At 40.7% G+C, this 20,380-nt stretch overlaps 1 protein-coding gene across 2 annotated transcripts in view; it reads left to right on the plus strand.

Moving 5' to 3' along the window:
• The window catches only part of Ptp4a2 (protein tyrosine phosphatase 4A2), a 31,847-nt gene extending 12,520 nt beyond the window's left edge, over positions 1 to 19,327 (plus strand). For both annotated transcript variants that reach the window (XM_055611359.1, XM_055611360.1), the window contains exons 2-6: positions 5,748 to 6,445; positions 8,811 to 8,903; positions 14,270 to 14,400; positions 16,117 to 16,191; positions 17,058 to 19,327. In XM_055611359.1, the coding sequence (XP_055467334.1) occupies positions 6,350 to 6,445; positions 8,811 to 8,903; positions 14,270 to 14,400; positions 16,117 to 16,191; positions 17,058 to 17,166 (504 nt within the window). In that variant the 5' untranslated portion in view covers positions 5,748 to 6,349 and the 3' untranslated portion in view covers positions 17,167 to 19,327. The remainder of the gene's footprint in view (positions 1 to 5,747; positions 6,446 to 8,810; positions 8,904 to 14,269; positions 14,401 to 16,116; positions 16,192 to 17,057) is intronic.
• The last annotated feature ends 1,053 nt before the right edge of the window (positions 19,328 to 20,380 follow it).

A 20,380-nucleotide genomic window follows, 5' to 3' on the forward strand; every position in this document is an offset into this window, starting at 1 on the left:
AATAAATAAATAAATAAATAAATAAATAAATAAATAAATAAATAAATCTTAAAACAAAACACAAAGAATATAACCTCATCAAAGGATGGGTACTGGATTATTTCATACAAGTTGGCTTTAGGTTCTCATTTAAGTAGATATAAACAGTAGAATACTGACACCAGGATTTTAACTGTTATACCCTCAGAGTTTTTATTTTAATTAATTTATGTGCATTGGTAGTTTTGAGTGTATGACTGTTAGATCCTCTGGAACTGGAGTTATAGACCATTGTGAGCTGCCATGTGGGTGCTGGGAATTGAGTCTAGGACTCCTGGAAAAGCATTCTGTGCTCTTAACTGCTGTGCCATCTTTCCAGGCCCCTAGCCTCAAGAGTTTTTAGTCTCTGTCATTGACTGCTTGCCTCTTCTTCCAAACCACTATGTCTTTTCCCTCTGCTCTCCATTGCTTCTATCTAGCCTTCCACTTAGGTTAAAGGGATTTCTGTCATAGACCATGCTTTCCAACTCTTCTGTGAAAATATAGTTGTTTTTTTTCTTCCTGAAATTAAAACATTACATAGAAAACAGAAATGTACCTTAAATTTGTATTTGTCAAATTTAAGGTATATGCCATATAAGAGGATGCTCTTGGGGACCAGCTGTGTTGAGCTGCCTGTCATGCTGGGAACTGAGTGATAGCATTCTGAAAGAGAAGCAAATGCTCTTAACCACTGAGCCATGTCTTTTTTTAAAAATTTTTTATTTTAATTTTTATTAATTATACTTTATTCACTTTATATCCCCACATAAACCCTCCCCTCCTCCCCTCCCAATCCCACTTTCCCTCCCTCTTCTCCATGCATGCCCCTTCCCAAGTCCACTGATAGGGGAGGTCCTCCTCTCCTTCCTTCTGATCCTAGTCTATCAGATCACATCCAGAGTGGCTGCATTGTCTTCCTCTGTGGCCTGGTAGGGCTGCTCCCCCATTAGGGTGAGGTGATCAAAGAGCAGGCCAATCAGTTCATGTCAGAGGCAGTCCCTGTTCCCATTACTGTGGAACCCACTTGGACATTGAACTGCCATGGGCTACCTGAGCCATGTCTTTAACCCCCAAATGTAACCTTTTAAAAATTAGGCTCTGTATTGTTGGGTGGTGGTGGTATACACCTTTGATCCGAGTTGAGTACTTAGGAGGCAGAAGCAGGTGGATCTCTTGAGTTTGAGGCCAGCCTAGTCTACATAGTGAGTACTAGGACAGCCAAGGCTACACAGAGGAGCCTGCTCTCAAAAAAGAAAAAAATAGGTGCTATAAAAGGTAGACTATGTCACGTATAATGTATCATGTTGCTGGTAAGTTTTTGACCTAGGGTCTTAAAGTCCCTGTGCGGGTAAGCCCTTTCTTTGCCTTTGTGGTTCCACTTTTACAAATCAAATGCTAGGTTTTGGGTGTCTTGAGGATGTGTTCTCCCACTGAGCTACTTTTCCAGACCAGTAATGATTTTTCTTTTTTTAAGAGTAGCTAGAGCAGAATACATGCTAGACAGAGAAGTTTAGGGAAAAAAAAAAATTCCCCGTATGGGACATAAGTTCAGTATTTATGCTATAATACAGGGCTCTGCAACTTTTGAACATTCTAGCTGTGGTAGGTTATGGTGGAGATTCTGATTTTGTTTTTAAAACTGGTTTACTTTGTATTAAGTGTCAACTGTAGTTAACATTAATTTACCTGAAATGACAGATGCAAAACTTGTACTGTAGATGTGTCGTTGGACTGTGGGGGAGAAGGGGTGGGGCAGAAACTTAGTTTTATCATGTGTCTGTTATTTGATAGAATGCACTGTTGCTTTTGGCAGAAATTCTGTTGTTGGAGCTCTTCGGTATTAAGAATTGAAAATCTAATAAAAAGTTATGATTATCCCTGAAAATGGTTCTTCCAGAATGAAGTGGGAGGGATAAGAAGGGATAAAGCTTGTTTTGTTTGCTCAGCAGACAAACACTGGAGATTAGGTAGAAAATTTAATGCTAGGACTGTAAGCTTTTAAGTCTGGCTGCTACTACAATGCAAGCCTTTTAGTGCCTCTGCTCATCTGATACACATTAGCCGTGATAACATTGAACCAAAAGATTGAAATGTAGGATAGAATTTCCTCGTGTTTTGCTGTGTACTGTATGCAAACCATTGTTTTGAGTTGTTTCTTTAATACTCTTTTCCTCATAGAAGTCATCGGTTGCAGATACTTGAAAAGGTAGACTTGCCTACAGAGAGAATGGGACTTGAAGAAAATGTGGGTGTATCCAAAATTGAAGGAAAAAAAGAACTAAGGAGTCAGGAAATCTAGGCTCTTGTCTGTGGTTTGTTCTTAATTAATAGTGTTGGTCTTAAAAACATTTTAACCTACTTGAACAATATCTTTTAGTTTTTAAAAGGTCAGAATAGTTTCTCTGCATTTCTCCTAGCTCTAACGCTCCTTGACCACACAAGAAGTCTTCTGTAAAATGTTTTGTGTAACCTTAGGTGCCCGTGCTTGAGGTTACAGTTAAAGTTAAGGATTATAAAAATAGTCATAATTTGAGGCAGGTCTCTGTGTAGCTCTGGTTGTCCTGGAACTTGCAGTGTAGACCTGGCTGAACTTACAACTTACAAGGATGACCTTGAATTTGTGATTATCCCCTCCTCTTCCTCCTGGCTGTCCTGGAACTTTCTCTGTAGACTAGGCTGCCCTCACAGAGATCTGCTTGCATTTGCCTCCCAAGGCGAGTTGCCACCACCAATTCAGGTCGCTCTCTCCTTTTTGAGACTAGGTTCTGCTCTGTAGCCCTGGCTGGCCAGGAATTTGCATTGTAGAGCAGACTGGCTTTAACGCCTACATATCTGGTTGCCTCTGCCTCCTCGGTGCTGCTTCTAAAGGTGGGTGCCACAAAATCTGGGCCATATTTTAGGAATGTTTTAGTTTTGTGTGCATGGTAATATCAAATATGCCATATAGAAAATAAGAGTATCTATAAGAAAAAAGTCTGAGACTAGAAGATGTTTGAAAGTTTGTAGGCTCAGGTTTTCTATATTTTCTTTTCTTCGCTAAATGACTTAACACCAGTATCTTTCATATTCTTTTTTCTCTGGTCACATACAGCCTGTATTTTTATTTTTCCTTTCAGTGCTGGGGATGGAACCAGAGGCATGGTTCCATCACTGAAGTACATCCGGCATGATTTTTTTGTTTGTTTGTTTTTGGGAGGGTTTCTCTGTGTAGTCTTGGCTGTCATGGACTCACTTTGTAGACCAGGCTGGCCTTGAACTTATAGAGATTCACCTGCCTCTGTCTCCCAGAGTACTAAGATTACAGACCTGTGCCACCACGCCTGCCTCCCAAATATTTTTATTGTTACCAATTTAATATGTTATTTGTGACAAAGTCTAATAATATAGCCCAACCTGGCCTGGAACTTGGGTCTTTATGCCTCTGTTTCCCAACTGCTGGGATTTACCAGTGTGTGCTGCTGTACCCAATCTTTTAAATTATTGTTGTAATTTTTCAGTGCTGAGGTATCAAACCCAAGGTTTTATGCCTGTTAGGCAAGCGTAGGCTATATTTTCAGCCTTGAACTTCAGGGCTGAAGTAAAAGCCCCCAAACTTTTAGTTGTTGGTGACTTAATAGAAAAGGAAAGAAAAAACTTTCAGACCATGTTTCCAGAGGCACTTAGGGTTGTATTGACACTATGTGATTGAGCCAGTTTGTAAAGAAACATCTTCAGTTGTTTCAAAGCACCAGGCCTAGAGTAATATCACAGCTGCTGCTACTTCTCTGACTTTGTGTTATAGTAATATTTGGAGTGATGTATTGGGGACCACTGACCTTCAGGTAGCTCACCTTTCTTTTTTTTTCTTTTTTTTTCCTTTCCTTTTTTTGCTTGTTGGCTTTGTTTTGTTGTCTGTTTTTTTTTTTTTTTTCTACCTGGCTTTCCTGAAACTGGCTCTGTAGACCAGGCTGGTCTTAAACTCACCGAGATCTGCCTCTGCTTCCTGAGTGCTGGCATCAAAAGTGTGTGCCACCACCATTACTACCTGGCCTTTTTTGAGTGTGGTGCCCAGCATGCGTGCAAGAGCCTTTGGAGGCCAGAGAGGGTGTTGGCTTTTCTGGAACTGGAGCCATAGACAACTGGGTAGCTGCCATGTGGATGCTGGAAACCAAACCCAGATCCTCTGCAAAAGCAACAAGTGCTCTTTACCAATGATCCATTTCTCCAGCCTCCAGAATTATTTCTTTTTCCTTTAGAAACCTTTTTTAAAGGGCTGGAGAGATGGCTCAGTGCTAATTAAGAGCACTGGCTGCTCTTCCAGAGAGCCCAGATTCGATCCCCAACACCTACAAGGTGACTCACAGCTATCACTGCACTGAGCCATCTATCTAACCCTAAACTTGGTTCTGTTTCTTAGACAGGGTCTTACTATGTAGCCCTGGCTGGCCTGGACTCACTTTGTAGACTAAGCTGCTCTCAAATGTACAGAAATCCACCTGCCTTTGCTTCCCAAGAGCTAGAATTAAAGCCGTACATGACCAAGTCCAAATTTTTGGGGAAAAAAATTCCCTTAAATTATTTTTGATAGAGGCTCTCACTGTGTAGCTGTAGTCCAAAAAATTGGCATTCCTCTCTTACTTTAGCATCCTGAGTGATGAGATTACAGCCTTGCCTGACTGATTTTGTACTCTTGAGGCAGTGATGTGAAAAATAGTAAAACGGATAAACTGGACTTAGAAATAAGAGGATGGGTTTGTATATTAGTTTAGTGCACAGACAATTGTGATACATTAAAAAGCAAAACCCACCTGGCCAAAGAGGACTTCAGACTGAAGCCCAATTAATTCATGTGACTGGAGGCAAAATATAGTGTTTGTGTGAGTGTGGGAGTGTGGGAGTGTGTGTGTGTGTGTGTGTGTGTGTGTGTGTGTGTGTAGAGACCAGGCTTACCTTGAACTTGCTGTGTAGCCAAGAATGACCTCAAGTTTCTGATCTTCTTGCTTTTAGGTGCTAGGATTACTGAATATGTGTCACACACCCATTTGAGGTGCTGGTGATCAAACTAGACTTGCAAATGTTAGGCAAGCACTATACCAACTTGAGCTATAGCTCCAGCTCTAAGATAAAAGATCTGACCATGCTTAATAGATTAATACTATAATTAGAGCCGGGCATGGTGGCACAGGCCTATAATTCCAGCATTCAGGGAGGCAGAGGCAGGCGGATCTCTGTGATTTCGAGGCCAGCCTAGTCCAGTGAGTCCAGTACAGCCAGGGCTACACAGAAAAACCCTGTCTTGAAAAACCAAAACAAACAGTTGGGGACCAGTTCATAAAATTTTAATAAAATCAAATCTTTAAAGTAGAATTCTGTTACTTGTCCTCAGCCTGTTTACAAATAGCCTACTTTATTTACTATCAAAAGAGAAAAAAAAAAAGTAGTTTTGTGAACTGGACAGTTAAAAAGAGAGTCCAGGGAAGGAAATTTTCTTCAAATACCCTTAATTTATGACTTGAATGAATTTTTAAGATCTCAAGACACTGGAGAATGAATTTGACATAATTATAAGACTGGTGTTTAAGATCTTGTTATGTATGCCCCTTTATCCTAATCTTTATAGGGTGTCAATCATTTAGCATTCGTGACGTTTGACCTATCTTGGGCTCTTGGAGAAGGTATTCTTACTTAAGGCTTCTGTTTGTTCTTTTCTTAATCTTACTTTATTTTACCTATGCTTTCCTCCCCAGGTTTTTCGTTGGAATATACGTTGCACATTTATGGCGATTCTGAGTGTGAGGGCAGACTTCTGCCAGGCTCAGCACAGCGTTTTTGCTGACAAGTGAGCTTGTGGGTTATATGTGCCATAATTAACATTGCCTTGAAGACTCTGGACACCGAAACTGGCCTCAGAAGTAGTAGGCTTTTTTTTTTTTAATTGCAAGCATATTTCTTTTAATGACTCCAGTAAAATTAAGCATCAAGTAAACAAAAGTGGAAAATAACCTACACTTTTAACTTGTCTCACTAGTGCCTAAATGTAGTTTAAAGGCTGCTTAAATTTTGTATGTAGTTGGATTTTTTTGGAAGCTGAAGGTATCCATCTGCAGACATTGAGGCCCAAGTTGAATTTGGATTCAAGTGGATTCTTAATATTCTGCCTGTGTTGAAGAGAGAAGCTTCATAAGGAATAAACAAGTTGAATAGAGAAAATAGAGATCAATAATAGGCATTTTAGTGGTCTTTTTAATGTTTTCTGCTGCGAAACATTTCAAGATTTATTGATTTCCTCCTCCCTACCATTTTCCCCACCACACTCACACACGCACGCTCACACTTTTGATTTGCCACAATGAACCGTCCAGCCCCTGTGGAGATCTCTTATGAGAACATGCGTTTTCTGATAACTCACAACCCCACCAATGCTACTCTCAACAAGTTCACAGAGGTAAGATTGTCACATAGTCTATTTTTGGGATTGATTTATAGCTTAAATGTACTATTTAAAATTAGTATTTTAAAAATAACATAACTGAATGTTTTATTGTTTCATAGTTTACATTGGGTTGAATTATTACAATATAGAAGTTTTGAAAGAATTTATGGAATTTGGGGATACTCTAGTTTACTACTTTTTTCTTGTGTTGTAGGTTTATTATTAGCAATACTTTTTGTCGTTTTCAGTAATAAAATCCATTATTGACCACAGTGTGTGCTCAGAACTGTAGTGAGCACTAAGCACTGTTTGTGTTAAGGTATAAAAATTCAGTGAGACACAGATACTGTTGTTCCTTCCCTCCTACAGGTAAGGCCAGTCAGCCTCAGCCACTTAGTCATTGGCGCAAAGGCTCATTGTATTTGGTAGCACTAGCACCGTAAGCCTGTCACAGTAAAGCTTGTGCTAAGGGGTGGGTGAGATGGGTAAAGGAGCTTTCTGTCAGGTGTGCAACCTGAGTTCCATCCTGGGGATATGAGAACTGGTTCCCCCAAGTTGTCCTCTTGACTTTCGCATACTCCATAACACACCTATGTGTGTCCATGTGCACTAGATTAAAATGTAATAATTAAAAAGAGAAAATTATACATACTTCAACCCCAAACTACTTGGTAATAATAGTTATCACAAATACAGGAATCCAGAAGCTTGGGAAGATATAGTCTCATTTGTTCCCCCCTTTCGTTAATGAAGACAATGAACAAAGTTTTTACTTTCTTTAACAAATATCTGAATATGAAGTTTTAAATTTTTTACTGGTTGTGTTGCTCAGTGAGAATTCTGTTGTGTGTTACGGAAGAGGGAGCAGCTGGGTGCCATCCAAGGACTCTTTTATTTTATGGGTGGCAGAGCTGAGGCCAAATAGATTTTATCATAAAAAAGTGTAACACAGTGTTCTGATGAGTGATAACTGAAACTTGTTTTAAGATTCTAAATTTTTTTTCATTTTTGTGGTGCTGGGGATTGAACTCAGGGCCTCATGCAGGCTTGCCATGGACTTTACCACTGAGTTACCTATGCCTCCAACATACGTAATTTGAAGTCTTTTTTCCCACTTCAGTGTCACTGGAAATGGAGCCCAGGGCCTCAGTGCATGCCAAGAAACTGCCACTGAGCTATGTTCCCCACGCTTTTCATTGGCTTTTTATTTTGAGGCACTCACTAAATTTCCCAGCCTGGCCTTAATTTAATCTTAATTCAGTAGTTTAGGTGGGCCTTGAACTTGTGATCCTTCTGTTTAGCCATCTAAGTAGCAGATATTACAGGTCTTTGCCACTAGGCCCACCTGAAGTTCCTGTTTAAAATTCATAGCCAGAGCTGGTGAGATAGTTTAGTGGGAAAGGCCCTTAACTACCAAACCTGAGAAACTTCGGTACAACCTCCAAAACACATATGGTGGAAGGAGAGAGCTGAAATTAGAATATTGTTTTCTGACCTCCACATATCCACTGTGGTATGTTCATAAGCACAGGCACAAAAATGAATAAATGTAAATAATTGTTTTCTAGGCAGGATCTCGTTATATCAAGGCCCTATCTGGTCTTGAATTCCAGAGATCTGCCTGCCTTTGCCTCTGGGGAGCCATTCCTGGCCTGTATTTTTTTTTTTTTTTTCCTTTAAAGGAGCAAAGGCATCTGGCTATAGTTGTGTACTAGCTCTTTTAAAATCACTTTTTCTTCCTAATTTCAAAATCAAAACAGCCAGCCTGTGGTGTCATATACCTTTAATCCCAGTATTTGGGAGGCAAGGGGCAGGCAGATCTCCGTAAATTAGAGGACAGCCAGGGCTGTTTTACAGAGAAACCCTGTCTCGAAAAATAAACAACAAAAGCAAAATCACATAAATTAAAAACCTTGATTTGTTAAATACCTTCTAGAATTTTTTTCCTGTGTGTGTATATTTATAAGTACACCATGTAAGATCATACCGCATATTTACTGTCTTTACTGTTGCTTTTGTATTATTCACTGTATGGGTGTGCCATCCCTCTTGTGGAACACTAGTAAACAACATTTCTACCTTTTACTGTTCTGTCTATGGTGAAGGTGCTGTGTAAGCTGCCCTATCTTTAATTACCTCTTTCTGTGAAGTCCCAAGAATAGAGTTTTTAGGTCAGTGTATATAAACTTTTAAAAAGTTTTTATGCTGTGCTACTAAATTGTCCTTTATTCCCACAAGGAGTGTGTCTGTGTTTTTGCAGTGAGATCAGTTTTGAGCTTTGCCTAAGAACGATACTGTGTAGTTTGTAATAGCACATTTCTCAAACATACGTCTCAGATTCCAAAAGCAAGTACCCTGATAGCTGTTTTCTTTAAAGGAACTTAAGAAGTACGGAGTGACAACTTTGGTTCGAGTTTGTGACGCTACATATGATAAAGCTCCAGTTGAAAAAGAAGGAATCCATGTTTTAGTGAGTATATAGTGTCTTTGTTTGTTTCTACAGACACACTGACATTTTGATATTTATGAAGCTTGGTACCCAAGTGCCAAATTACCAGTTGCAGAGTTACTTTGGATTAATGCATGAGCAACAGCATTCATTTTGTACTTGGAGTCTGTTATTGCAGAATATTTTCAACAAATGATGAAGGGCAAAATTGAGTGCACACTTATTTCTGAAACATGGAAATTGGGGACTAGGGGGAATGTCTCAGAGAGTGGAGTGCTTGCTGTCAAAGCACGAGGACCCGAGGTTGTCCCTTAGAATCTCCAAGTGAAAAGACCTTGTCTCAAAAAATTTTAGGAAAAAAGGGGTTAGGCATTGCAGCGCCTGTTTTTAATTCCAGTGCTTACGAGGCAGAGGCAGGAAGGAGGCTCTCAGTCTACATAGTGAGTTCCAGGCCAGCCAAGGCTACAACAGGGAGACCCTGTTTCAAGACCCCCTCAGAGATAAAGTGGACAGTAGCCGAGTAGGACCAATACCTGAGGTGTCTTAGACCTCCACATGCCTGCATATACAATGAAAATTGTCATTTTTATATTTTGGAGATTAATTCAGTATTTAGCTTTTGTTTCTATGTTACTAATTTGAATATAATAAAGTAATTTTCATCAGAACCACTTCATATGGTTCCTCTGCCATTTTCTGAGTGCTAATCTATTAGAGACTTAATGTTTTGTGGATAATGTGTAGAGGACAAAAAGGCAGGAGAACAAGCTAAGGGCTGGGAGAAGGCATCATGGTACAGAGTAGTTTGTAACCCTTTGGTAGATTTCTGAAGCGCTCTGGTAGGGTTAGACCTAGCCAGTCAGTTGAAGACAAAGCGCGCATGCTAATTGTTCTTTCTTTACAGAAAAGAGGAGACTTGGTTAGTTAAAACTCTACCTTCTCCTTCCTCCACTTCCCAAATAATTTGGCTCATAAGAGCAGCTGTTAGGAATGGAATGACCTTATAGTCTTCTGTGCCATAAGGTCTTATGTGCCTTTGTGAGGGCAATGTAGTAGGAAGAGAACTGGAGATTGTGTAAGTAACTGGGAAGAGAGTAATAAGGAAAGGTAGGTAATTCAATGATCTCTGGTCCCTACCTGGTCAGTGGCTGGGGAGGCAGTTATGTAACATGGTAAGTTTCCTTGTTGGTAAGGTAGCTTGTCATTTCATGTCTGTGGTCAATAGTCTTCTCAACTATTGCCAACATAGTGTGTTTTTAAAAAACTGTGGTCCATGGGTTGCAATCAGTCTTTTATTATTGTGTGCATGTGTAGAGGTCAGAAGAGAACTTTGTGCAATCAGTTCTCTTCTACATTTATTTGGATACCAGGGGTCTAACTTAGTTCATCAAGCTTGGGATCAATGGAGCTGTCTAACCTGCCTGGCCCTGTGTATTTTACAGACAGATTTTAAAATTCTGAACTGTGGTCCATATCTGACCCAGAACTTGGGAGGCTAAGCAGAAAAAATTTAAGTTAGGACTAGATTGTTACTGTGAAGGCCAGGTCCAACCTGACCTTTGTAATGAAACTCTTGTCTCAAAACCAGAAGGTTCAAATTTGGAATTAAGCTCATACAAGTTAGTTTTCCCCTCTTTTGTGTTCTTTAGTGGGTACATGAGAAATCAACTTATTTGGTAATGGGCAGTATGAGAAGATAGATCACTTTGGATTGACCATGGTCTTTGAATTAGTAATGTTGGCAAACACCTTCATAAAATACAATGAACCATAGAACCTGAATTAGTTTGTAGAAGATACTGTTAGGTCTGGGATTTATTCCAGTCCTTTAAATTTGGCTTTCTGTTTTGTTTTAAATAGTGGGGTCCAGATAAAATTAACTGTCTTAACCTAAACTTGAAGAAAATTAGGTGGTTGCCATTTTCCACGCAGATTTACTCAAATTTTCACAAGAAAGAGGTTTCGAAAGTGTTACTCTGAAAAGTAACAGATAAAGCCCTTCCAATTCTTTAAATAGTCTTGCAAGTCACAGGTGCATTGGGATAGGCCACCTGATGGTGATGTTAGCAGCATTAGTGTAGGTTCTGATATTTCTAAATTATTTAATGCTTCTTTTTAAAACTGTGTTCCATCTGCTTATGCCTGCAATCTCAGCTCTTGGAAAACTGAGGCAGGAGGAGGGGGAGCCAACTTGAGTTAACATTTGAAAAACAACAGCTGAGTATGATGTTGCCTTTGGGAGGCAGAGGCAGGTGGATCTGTGAGATCAAAGCCAGGCTAGTGTATGTATATATATATATATAGGGAGGTTGTCCAACCAGCCAGGGCAACAAACACTGAGATCCTGTCAACAAAACAAAACCTCAGACAAACAACAAACCACAGAAAGAAGCTGCTTGTCTTCAAGGGTAGCATGTAATGCACATTGTTTCTTCTCCATGTCACTTTAAAGGAAGCTAAGCTCTCCACTAGGTGCTTGAATACAGTTTAGCTATAGTAACAATTGTTAGAACACTGGCAGTCCTTTAATTATGAGGCAGAGTTGACAATTCAAACATAATTGGCTGTTGTGGCCAATGGGCTACTTAGAATGTTCCACTGGTGCCAGTAATGATTGCAGGATCAGTTTTTGCTTTTCTAGTGTTCCAAGCCAGTCTCAGTACAATAGTCTCAAGCTTCAGAAAAATTCTCCATTCCATTTTTGTCCTTTAGGAGTGGGAGAGAGTGCATAGAATGTGATGGATCTTTCCTGTTTGTGTCAGGTTAATAAGGAACTCTTGGCTAGGGTGTCAAGGAAGATTAGAAAAACAGTAATGTGCTGTATAGTAAATGCAGGTAGGGCTGAAAGAAAACTCTGATCTGGAAGAGAAAGGGAGGCTGCATGTGGTGAAAATGGTGACTTTTAATCCCAGCAATGGGTGCCATGGGGATTTCTTGAGTTCAAGGCCATGGAAGGCCTGTCTCAAGGCACTGAAAAAAACAGGTGGGGGTGGGGGATATTTCAGCACATGCCTAGAATTTGGGAGTTGGAAGCAGGAGGATCAGAAATTTAAGATCATCTTCAAGTTCAAGGCCAGACTAGGCTGCATGACACCATAAAAAAAAAGGGGGGGAGATACTTGATAAAATAGTCTCAGGAGCCTTGTCATTGATACTGTCCTTACCAAATGAGATATATGCAATTTGGGCAGAGTTTTAATCCCTGCATTTTAATTTTATGCACACAAAAATGATACATTTATTGGAGATTTCCAGAAAGCTCTCTCTCTTTTTCTATCTCTTTCTTTTTGGTTTTTTGAGACAGGTTTTGTCTGTATAGCCAGGCTGTGCCGGAACCCAACTTGTAGACCAGGCTGACCTCGAACTCAAAGAAGTCTGCCTGCCTCTGCCTCCCAGGTGCTGGGATTAAAGGGGTGCTCTACCACAACCTGTTAAAAAGGATTTCTTTTTTGTTTGGTTTTTCGAGACAGACGTTGTATGTGTAACCTTGGCTGTCCTGGACTTACAGAAAGCAAATTTTGTTTTGTTTGTCTGTTTGGTTTTGATTTTGGAGACAGGGTTTCTCTGTGTAGCCTTGGCTATCCTGTGCTCCCTTTGTAGACCAGGCTGGCCTCAAACTCACAGAGATCCACCTGCCTCTGCCTCCCTGAATGCTGAGATTACAGACGTATGCCACCAAGCCCAGCTAGAAAGTATTTTTTAAAGGAGGAGATAGGTTGCTGTCTTAGGGTGTCTAAGACATGCTGTGAAGGGATAGCAAGGCCGTGGCAACTCTTTATAAAGGAAAAAATGTGATGGGGCTGGCTTACAGTTCAGAGGTTTAGTCTGTTATGTTTAACAGGCAATTCAGCTGGCCTACCCTTAGGGACCTTTAGGTTCCTGGCAACATCCTATGTCAGTACCTGCGTCCTATCATCATCTGGGCCAGATACTTCAGGCCTGCCACTTTCCCTCTTGTTCTCTCTGCTCTCTCCCCTTTCTCTTTTGGGGTGTCTCTTCTCTTTTCTCCCCCCATCTCTGTCTCTTTCACTCTGTCCTCATAGCTCATTCAGGCCCTAATTTTCTTTTGCTTTCCCGAATAAATATCTTCCCTACCAGATCTGTCATATGTGCTGTATTTTAAGTCTGTCATAACATTTGATGCCGTGACTGATATAGGTCCTTCTAACTGCCATGAGGGACTGGCCCACCACTTGGTCATACTTGGTCATACCACCCAGGCTGCTAGAATCCTATTCAATTTGGATCTGCCCGCTGTGACAGATTTGCTCTTTCAACTCCATAACTCTTCTTTTCGAGACTCTATTATTGTCATGTTGGGAGCATGGCAGCATGCAGGCAGATACGGTGCTTCTGGGGGAGCTGAGAGTTCTATCTACATCTTGATCTGCAGGCAGCAGAAGCAGACTGTCACACTAGCCAGTTTGTAAGACCTTGGAGCCTGCCTCCACAGTGACATACTACTTCCAAGGGCATACATACTCAAACAAGGTCACACTGCCTAATAGTGCCACTTCCTGTGACCAAGTATTCAAACATGAATCTCTGGGGCCATTCCTATTCAAACCACCACAATAACCAAGGGAATAATCCTCAAATACACTTTTGAAGAGACCAGTGAGACTGTCTGGTACACTTTACCAGGCAGGCTTAAAGCATGTTAGCAATGATTGTCCTCTTACTTGTTCTCAGTGTTAATGGTTTTCTTTATTATGTCTAGTTGCTACTCTGACCATACAGTGTCTAGATCTGTGACACAGATTTTTAGTTAAGATAGGGCTGGGAGTGTGTGATCAGTGGTAAAATGCTTGCCTAGTGTTTATAAGTCCCTAGGTTCAGTTCAAAATATATGTGTGTATCTGTGTCTTTCTATCTTTAGATGTGTGTGATATTTGTTATATTTCATTTTAGAAGACTCATTTGACAGATTCAGGTTTAGTTTTTCAGTAGTGATCAGGATTGTGTTAAGTATAGGTGTGTGAGCCAGGCAGTGGTGGTGCACGCCTTTAATTCAAATGTTTTGGGGGTTAGAGGCTGGAGAATCTCTTGCGTTCCAGGTCAGCCTGGTCTACAGAGTGAGTTCCAGAATGGTCAGGGCTATACAAAACTGTCTCAAAAAACAAAACAAAAACCGAAAAAGGACTAAGTAGCTGGTTGTTGGTGGCTCACACCTTTAATCCCAGCACTTGGAAGGCTGAGGTGGGTCTTCCTGTCTCAGGAGTTAGCCGTTGGGGGGGGGGGGGGGTTGTTAAAAAAAGGAATAGGTTTAAGTGATATAGTTAATTCAGTTAAATCTGCCTGCCCTGCCAACTATTTCCAGCTCATTTGTGTTAGGAAGTTAGTCCTTGAGAACCTAGCAGTTTAATGTAAGAAGTCATTTCTTTCAGGATTGGCCGTTTGATGATGGAGCTCCACCCCCTAATCAGATAGTAGATGATTGGCTAAACCTGTTAAAAACCAAATTTCGGGAAGAGCCAGGTTGCTGTGTTGCAGTGCATTGTGTTGCAGGTTTGGGAAGGTAAAAACTTTTTTTTCTCTCTGAATTTATTGTTATATCTAAGTAAGTCAACTAAAAATTTCACCTTGGTAGAATTGCATTTGGCAATTAAATGATACTAAAGCACTGGAAAGGAAATGAGGAAATGCTAGTATAATAGGCTTTCATAAGAGCCATTTGTGTTGGGTCTGGATCTGATTCTAATGCCATACTGCATGTAAGAGTTTTAGGTTATTAAGTGGGCAACAAAATTATCATTGTTTTAGAGATTAAATTATCTGTATATGGTTGGGTTTGGATTGAATTGAAAAGGAAGTTAACAGAAGGTTACTTTAAGAACCAGATGTATGAGGGTGTGGAGAGATGGCTCAGAGGTTAAGAGCACTGGCTGCTCTTTCAGAGGTCCTGAGTTCAATTCTTAGCAACCATATGGAGGTCACAACCATCTATAATGAGATCTGGTGCCTGCAGGTGTACATGCAGACAGAACATTGTCTACATAATAAATAAACAAATGATTTTTTAAAAAAAAGAACAGGTGTATGGACAGTAAAACTTGACTGTGATTAAAAACCTTTTTCACTGAGCATTGCTTTCAATAGTGTGGTTATACTTTGATCAACATCAGGTTAAATGCCAATTTATAGTGTGCACTGTGACTCAGACCATTACTGTGAGATGCCATTGCCTTAAGGTATCGGTGACTTGAGCCATTAGCTCTGCTTAGCACTTTAGTGTGCCCAGGCTTCTTTATGAGGTTAGAAGTTTCTGTTCTTCTCTTGAAGGCTGTTGTGGTATAAGGCCTCACTGGGTCACTTTATTTCTTGTGCCTGTCTCAGTTAAGTAGTCAGAGGTATTATTATTAATACTTCTATTAATGAGTTTTAACACCTTTTGTTTTTTTAAGAATAGAGACTAGAACTGGTGGTGTCACATGTCTTTAATCCTGTGCCTTTAATTTTAGCTCTTGGGAAGCAGGGCCAGGCAGATCTGTGAGTTTGAGGATAGCCAGGACTCTACAGAAAAAAAACAAAACAAAAAACCAATAAAGAAGCTGAGTATAGTGGTGCTGGGAGGCAGAGGCAAGGACTACCCATGAGTGTGAGGCCTGCCTGCTCTATATAGTGAGACTTTGTTCCAGAAGAATACATTGGGCTACCGAGTTGGAGAGGAAAAATCTTGAGTGTTTGCTCGCTCGTGCATTTTCTTTCTCTCTTCCCCTCCCCCCATTCATTACTTTGTTAGTTTGTTTTGGAAACAGAATCTCTATAATTTGTAGTCCTGGCTCTCCTAGAACTCACTCTGTAGACCAGGCTGGCCTTGAACTCACAGAGATTCACCTGTCTTCCAAATGCTGAGATTAAAGGCCTGTGCCACCATACCCAGGACAAGCTCAAATTGGTGATGTGTGAGCATTCAGTTAAAAAATGTCTTTATAGAAGGGTGGTAGAGGGGCTGGAGAGATGGCTCAGTGGTTAACAGCACTATCTGCTCTTCCAAAGGACCCGAGTTTAATTCCTAGCACCCACATGGCAGCTCACAACTGTCTGTAATGCCAATTCCCAATTCCAAGGATCTGACACCTTCACACTAATGCACATAAAATAAGATTAAATAAATTATTTTTTTTAAAAAGGGGTTATGAAGCTATAAGAACCCAAATAAAATTAAAAAGTATCTTTAGATTCTAAAGGCATGTGGATACTTAACCATCGATGGGTGGCCTTCTCTCTGCAGGGCTCCTGTGCTAGTTGCACTTGCGTTGATTGAATGCGGAATGAAGTATGAAGATGCTGTTCAGTTCATAAGACAGTGAGTATGAAGTTGTATGTTCAGAAACTCCAATTGGGGCTATACATGAGGAAGAGGTTATGGAAAGGAATCATTTGGAATATGAAAGAACTGGGTAGTTTGGGCTTCAAATACTGTTTAAAGATAGATAGAAAAAAATTAAGGCATGGGACAAAGACCGAATACCATGGGTTTGTGATTGGATGTCTAAGAATCTTGACACTGAGTAGATTGATCAGTGCTGCTTTCGTTGGATTACATAGAACACCCAGCACAATTTAATATATGACTAGCAGGCAAAAGGAATGCATGGAGGAGTAGATTAATCACTTGAGATTCTTACATGTGCTGTTTTCATACAGTATTATAATGGTTGTGTCCTGACAGCCTAGGTATTAGTCTGAAGTAATAGACCATGCTGTCCCTTTCTTTAACAAAATTAAGAGGGGGAAAATACTGTGGTAGAGACATGCAATGCATGGTTCTTGGCTCCGGGACAGAAGTGTCACACTGTCTGCCATTCATGTCTGTCCTGAGGTTTAACCTTATTTTATTTTATCTTACTGTTACTTATTTACTTGGTGTTTTTTGTTTTTTTCAAACAGGGTTTCTCTGTGTAGCCCTGACTGTCCTGGACTCACTTTGCAGGCCAGGCTGGCCTTGAATTTACAGAAATCCACCTGCCTCTGCTTCCCTGAGTGCTGGGATTACAGGCATGCACCACTGTGCCCAGCTATGTTCCAACTTTTTAAAATGATGTTGTATGGATAATATGCAGATTTTCAGCTGGGAGAGCTAGATAAGAAGGCATTATTTTATAAGTAGTACATTTCAGTAAGCTGTACAGCTCTTTGCTACATGATTGTGGACTGTTTTTGTCTTTTCAGAAAAAGAAGGGGAGCATTCAATTCCAAACAGCTGCTTTACTTGGAGAAATACCGACCTAAGATGCGATTACGCTTCAGAGATACCAATGGGCATTGCTGTGTTCAGTAGAGTAGAGGAAGGCTGACTGGATCGTGGCATAGAGGGAACTCTTGGTACCTGGAAATGTGAACCTGGAATCTTACTGTGTCATCAAAGTAGTAATGGATTCAGTACTCCTCAACTCCTAATGATTGAGAAGAAAGCAAGCGATAAAGAAATCCCTCTATAACACGAATAAAATGTTTAAGAAAAGAAAAAAGAAAGGAAAAGGGATTAATTTAGTGAAAGATGATTATGCTCCTAGTTTTGGAGTTTTGATTTCTGCCAGGATTGAATTATTTTAAAATCTCCTGTGTTTTTTAAGCTTTTTCAAAATAGATGTCTGAGGAAAACCAGCAGAATATTAACCAGTGTGGAGCCAGTTGTCGGGGAGCACACTCTTCATTATGCTTGGCACGTAGGTCTCTTTGTGGCGGGATTTGGGGGAGGTAGATTTTTCTCATGTCTCTTCCAGCCCCCTCCCATCTCCTGATACATGTAGATGGAATAGGAAGAAGCCCTTGTTGCTGTAGGTGTGCGTGTGTCTGACAGCCTTAAGCCCACCTGGGCACCACCAACAAAAAATAACCCCCACCCCCGAAAAAAAAAAAAGAAAGAAAGAAAGCAGTGGGACATATATGATTCAGGTGGTTTTTAGTCTATTGATGATGGGTGTTCATGTTAGTTTCTTTCCGCACAGCCCTGATCTAACATTAGAGTGTCAGAAGTAGCCAGGAGCCTTTCGTTTGGGTAAATGGTGAGGAAATGACATTCTAAAGAGGCTGTTTGCTATAATTGAGTTGAGAGAATCCTTTTTTTTTCCCCCCAACAGTGAAACAGTGGGCATCCCAGAAACTATTGAAAAGATGTGTCCAGGAGAGTTAGTATGTTTCTACAACTGTAGAACTGTAGGCTGTGGGTTTGCTATCTAAAGATGTCATGGAAAAGCAGTATCTTAAAATTTTAAGACTGATTTTAGAAATAGTCAGAGAAGCAACAGAACACTCACAGTGTTACAGTCTTGAGAAATGCATGTGGTGGTGGTTTTCAAATTACTCTTTGTACAGTTCAGTGTAACCACCTGACACCTTGTTATTACTAGATTGTTCTGAGATTAAAAAAAGAAAGAAAAAAAATCATGGTCAGACCCAGCCTTACCTAGTGAGTGTGTGTCCCCGCTGTAACAGGGTGGAAGAGCAATGGCAGGCAGCCCAGTGAGCAAGTAGCAAAGGGGGCTGCGGTGCTCCCGGCATACAGTGGCGTTTTGTGGGCTCTGCTCAATGTGTTGCTACAGAAAAGCTCTTTCCTTACTTGCAGAAGGCAGTTGAATAGGCTGTGATGACAAAGCAAGTAGAGGGGCATCTCCTGGGACCCCCTCTTCACCTAAATGTTTCATACTTGACAGCCCCCTGTGCCCCAAGCCCTGAGTGCAGGCCTGCAGTCTGGTGATGCACTGTGCAGAGCCAGACTTCCCATTTTGTTAGTGTCAGCTAGGCCAGGAGGATGGGTGATGTCTCACTGATGACACTTTACTGTCGCTGGAATTGCTCTGATTTTGACTAAATGCAAATATGTAGAGTCCTTCCTGCCTTTTCCCAGAAAATGAAAAATAATGCTTTTGACATTGTGTCTAGAATTTTAAAGTAAAAATGGTGAATCAGTCCAAAGTTATCTTCAGAACATGACAGTAGATTGCTTTAACATAGGTATCTTACCCTTTAAGTTTAGATTGGCTGTTGACTCCCAAGGGTTTTGATCAATACCAGCAAAACCTTTTCCACTTGACATGCTAAGAATTTTTTTTTTTTTTTGGGAGGGGGGTGCGTGTGTGCGCGTGCATGTGAGCGTGTGAGCACAAGAGCTCCTGTGAGGGTATGTGCATGCAGGTGTCCATCAGTATCAGTGCCTGCCTGAGACAATTGCATTCCTAGTTCTCTGTGAGGAGAAGGGTATATAAAGCAACATAAAACAGCCTCATTTGTCTTAAATAAGACTAATGTTAATTGTTCTCAGAACTGGACTTTTCCCCTCAAAATTAAAACTTTTTTTTCTTTTGGATTTAATGAAGTATTGCTAGCTGAAGCCAGTTTGACATGTGAGAGAGATGTCAGACTGATGAAAGGTGTGCAGCTTGATTTAAAACCAAACCCTGAACCCTTTTAAAGAACAATAAAACATATTTTACATGCTCTTTGTGCATTTATTCTCTACGCCAAAACTGAGTGCTTTATGGATTCCCTGGTATTCTCAAGGCCTGATGTGTATCCTGATAGTGTACTTCAGGGCACTGAAATGTGAGGTAAGAGTAAGGATGTATCTGACCGCAGTTCAGATACAACTAATACATTTTCTAGTTCAGTTCTTGGGCTGAATGGTATAGGCATTTGGCATCTCCTTCCAAGGAATTTGTTTTTGTCATAGGTTTGGATAAGGCATTACAATTTTTCTTTAAACTTTTTTCCTTTCGGCTCTTTTAAGGCTGGATTTCTCTTGGGTGGCCCTGGGTGGCCCTTGAACTCGAGATCTGCCTCCGGAGTGCTTGGGGTTAAGGGATGGGCTACAACCACCATCGGGCTCTTTAAGCTCTTAAAGTGAAGAAATAGCTGCTTGTTGTATCACAGAGTGTCTCTTTATTCACTGGGTAAACCAGATATACATTTAAGTGCTCAGGCAGGACCCGAGTCTAAAGGAAACAGTACAGTCGGCAGAAGCTGTGTGTAATGCTAAGTATCTGTGATCTAAGCACTCTGGCTAAGAAGACAAGGTCAGGGGGTTGAGGGCTGCCCTAGGCTTTATGGCAAGATCCTGTCTTGGCACACAGTTAAAATGGATGGCATTGTGCTTTGCTCCTGAAAAGCTGTTGGTCCCACTGCTTAGTGTTTACCTTGTGCCCTGTATCAGCCCTCTTAGAGTCTATGGTTGGTTGAGGTAATTACTCAGCTCTACAGGAAATTACCATGCCCTGTCTTTTCTTTCTGACTAACCTGTTTTTGGTTAAGGCCAGTACTCGACTTTCTCTGATACTGTGCAGCTGGACATGCCAACGAGTCTAAAGTTTCATGGCCTTATGTGGACCCTAGTGCTGTCTAACACTGTCAAATCAGTCTCATTTGCTGTTTCTCCTTGGAGGTTCTTACATCTTTAATGCCTTTTCCACCTTCACATTAGTTCTGGTTGGTTTTTAAATCTGGAATCAAGGAGCTGGGAAGACTGCTCAGCAGGTAAAAGGCAAGTATAAAGGTTG

Source organism: Psammomys obesus, unplaced genomic scaffold (assembly GCF_907164565.1).
Source record: "Psammomys obesus unplaced genomic scaffold, mPsaObe1.curated_primary_1811, whole genome shotgun sequence".
In the NCBI taxonomy this organism is placed as follows: domain Eukaryota; kingdom Metazoa; phylum Chordata; class Mammalia; order Rodentia; family Muridae; genus Psammomys; species Psammomys obesus.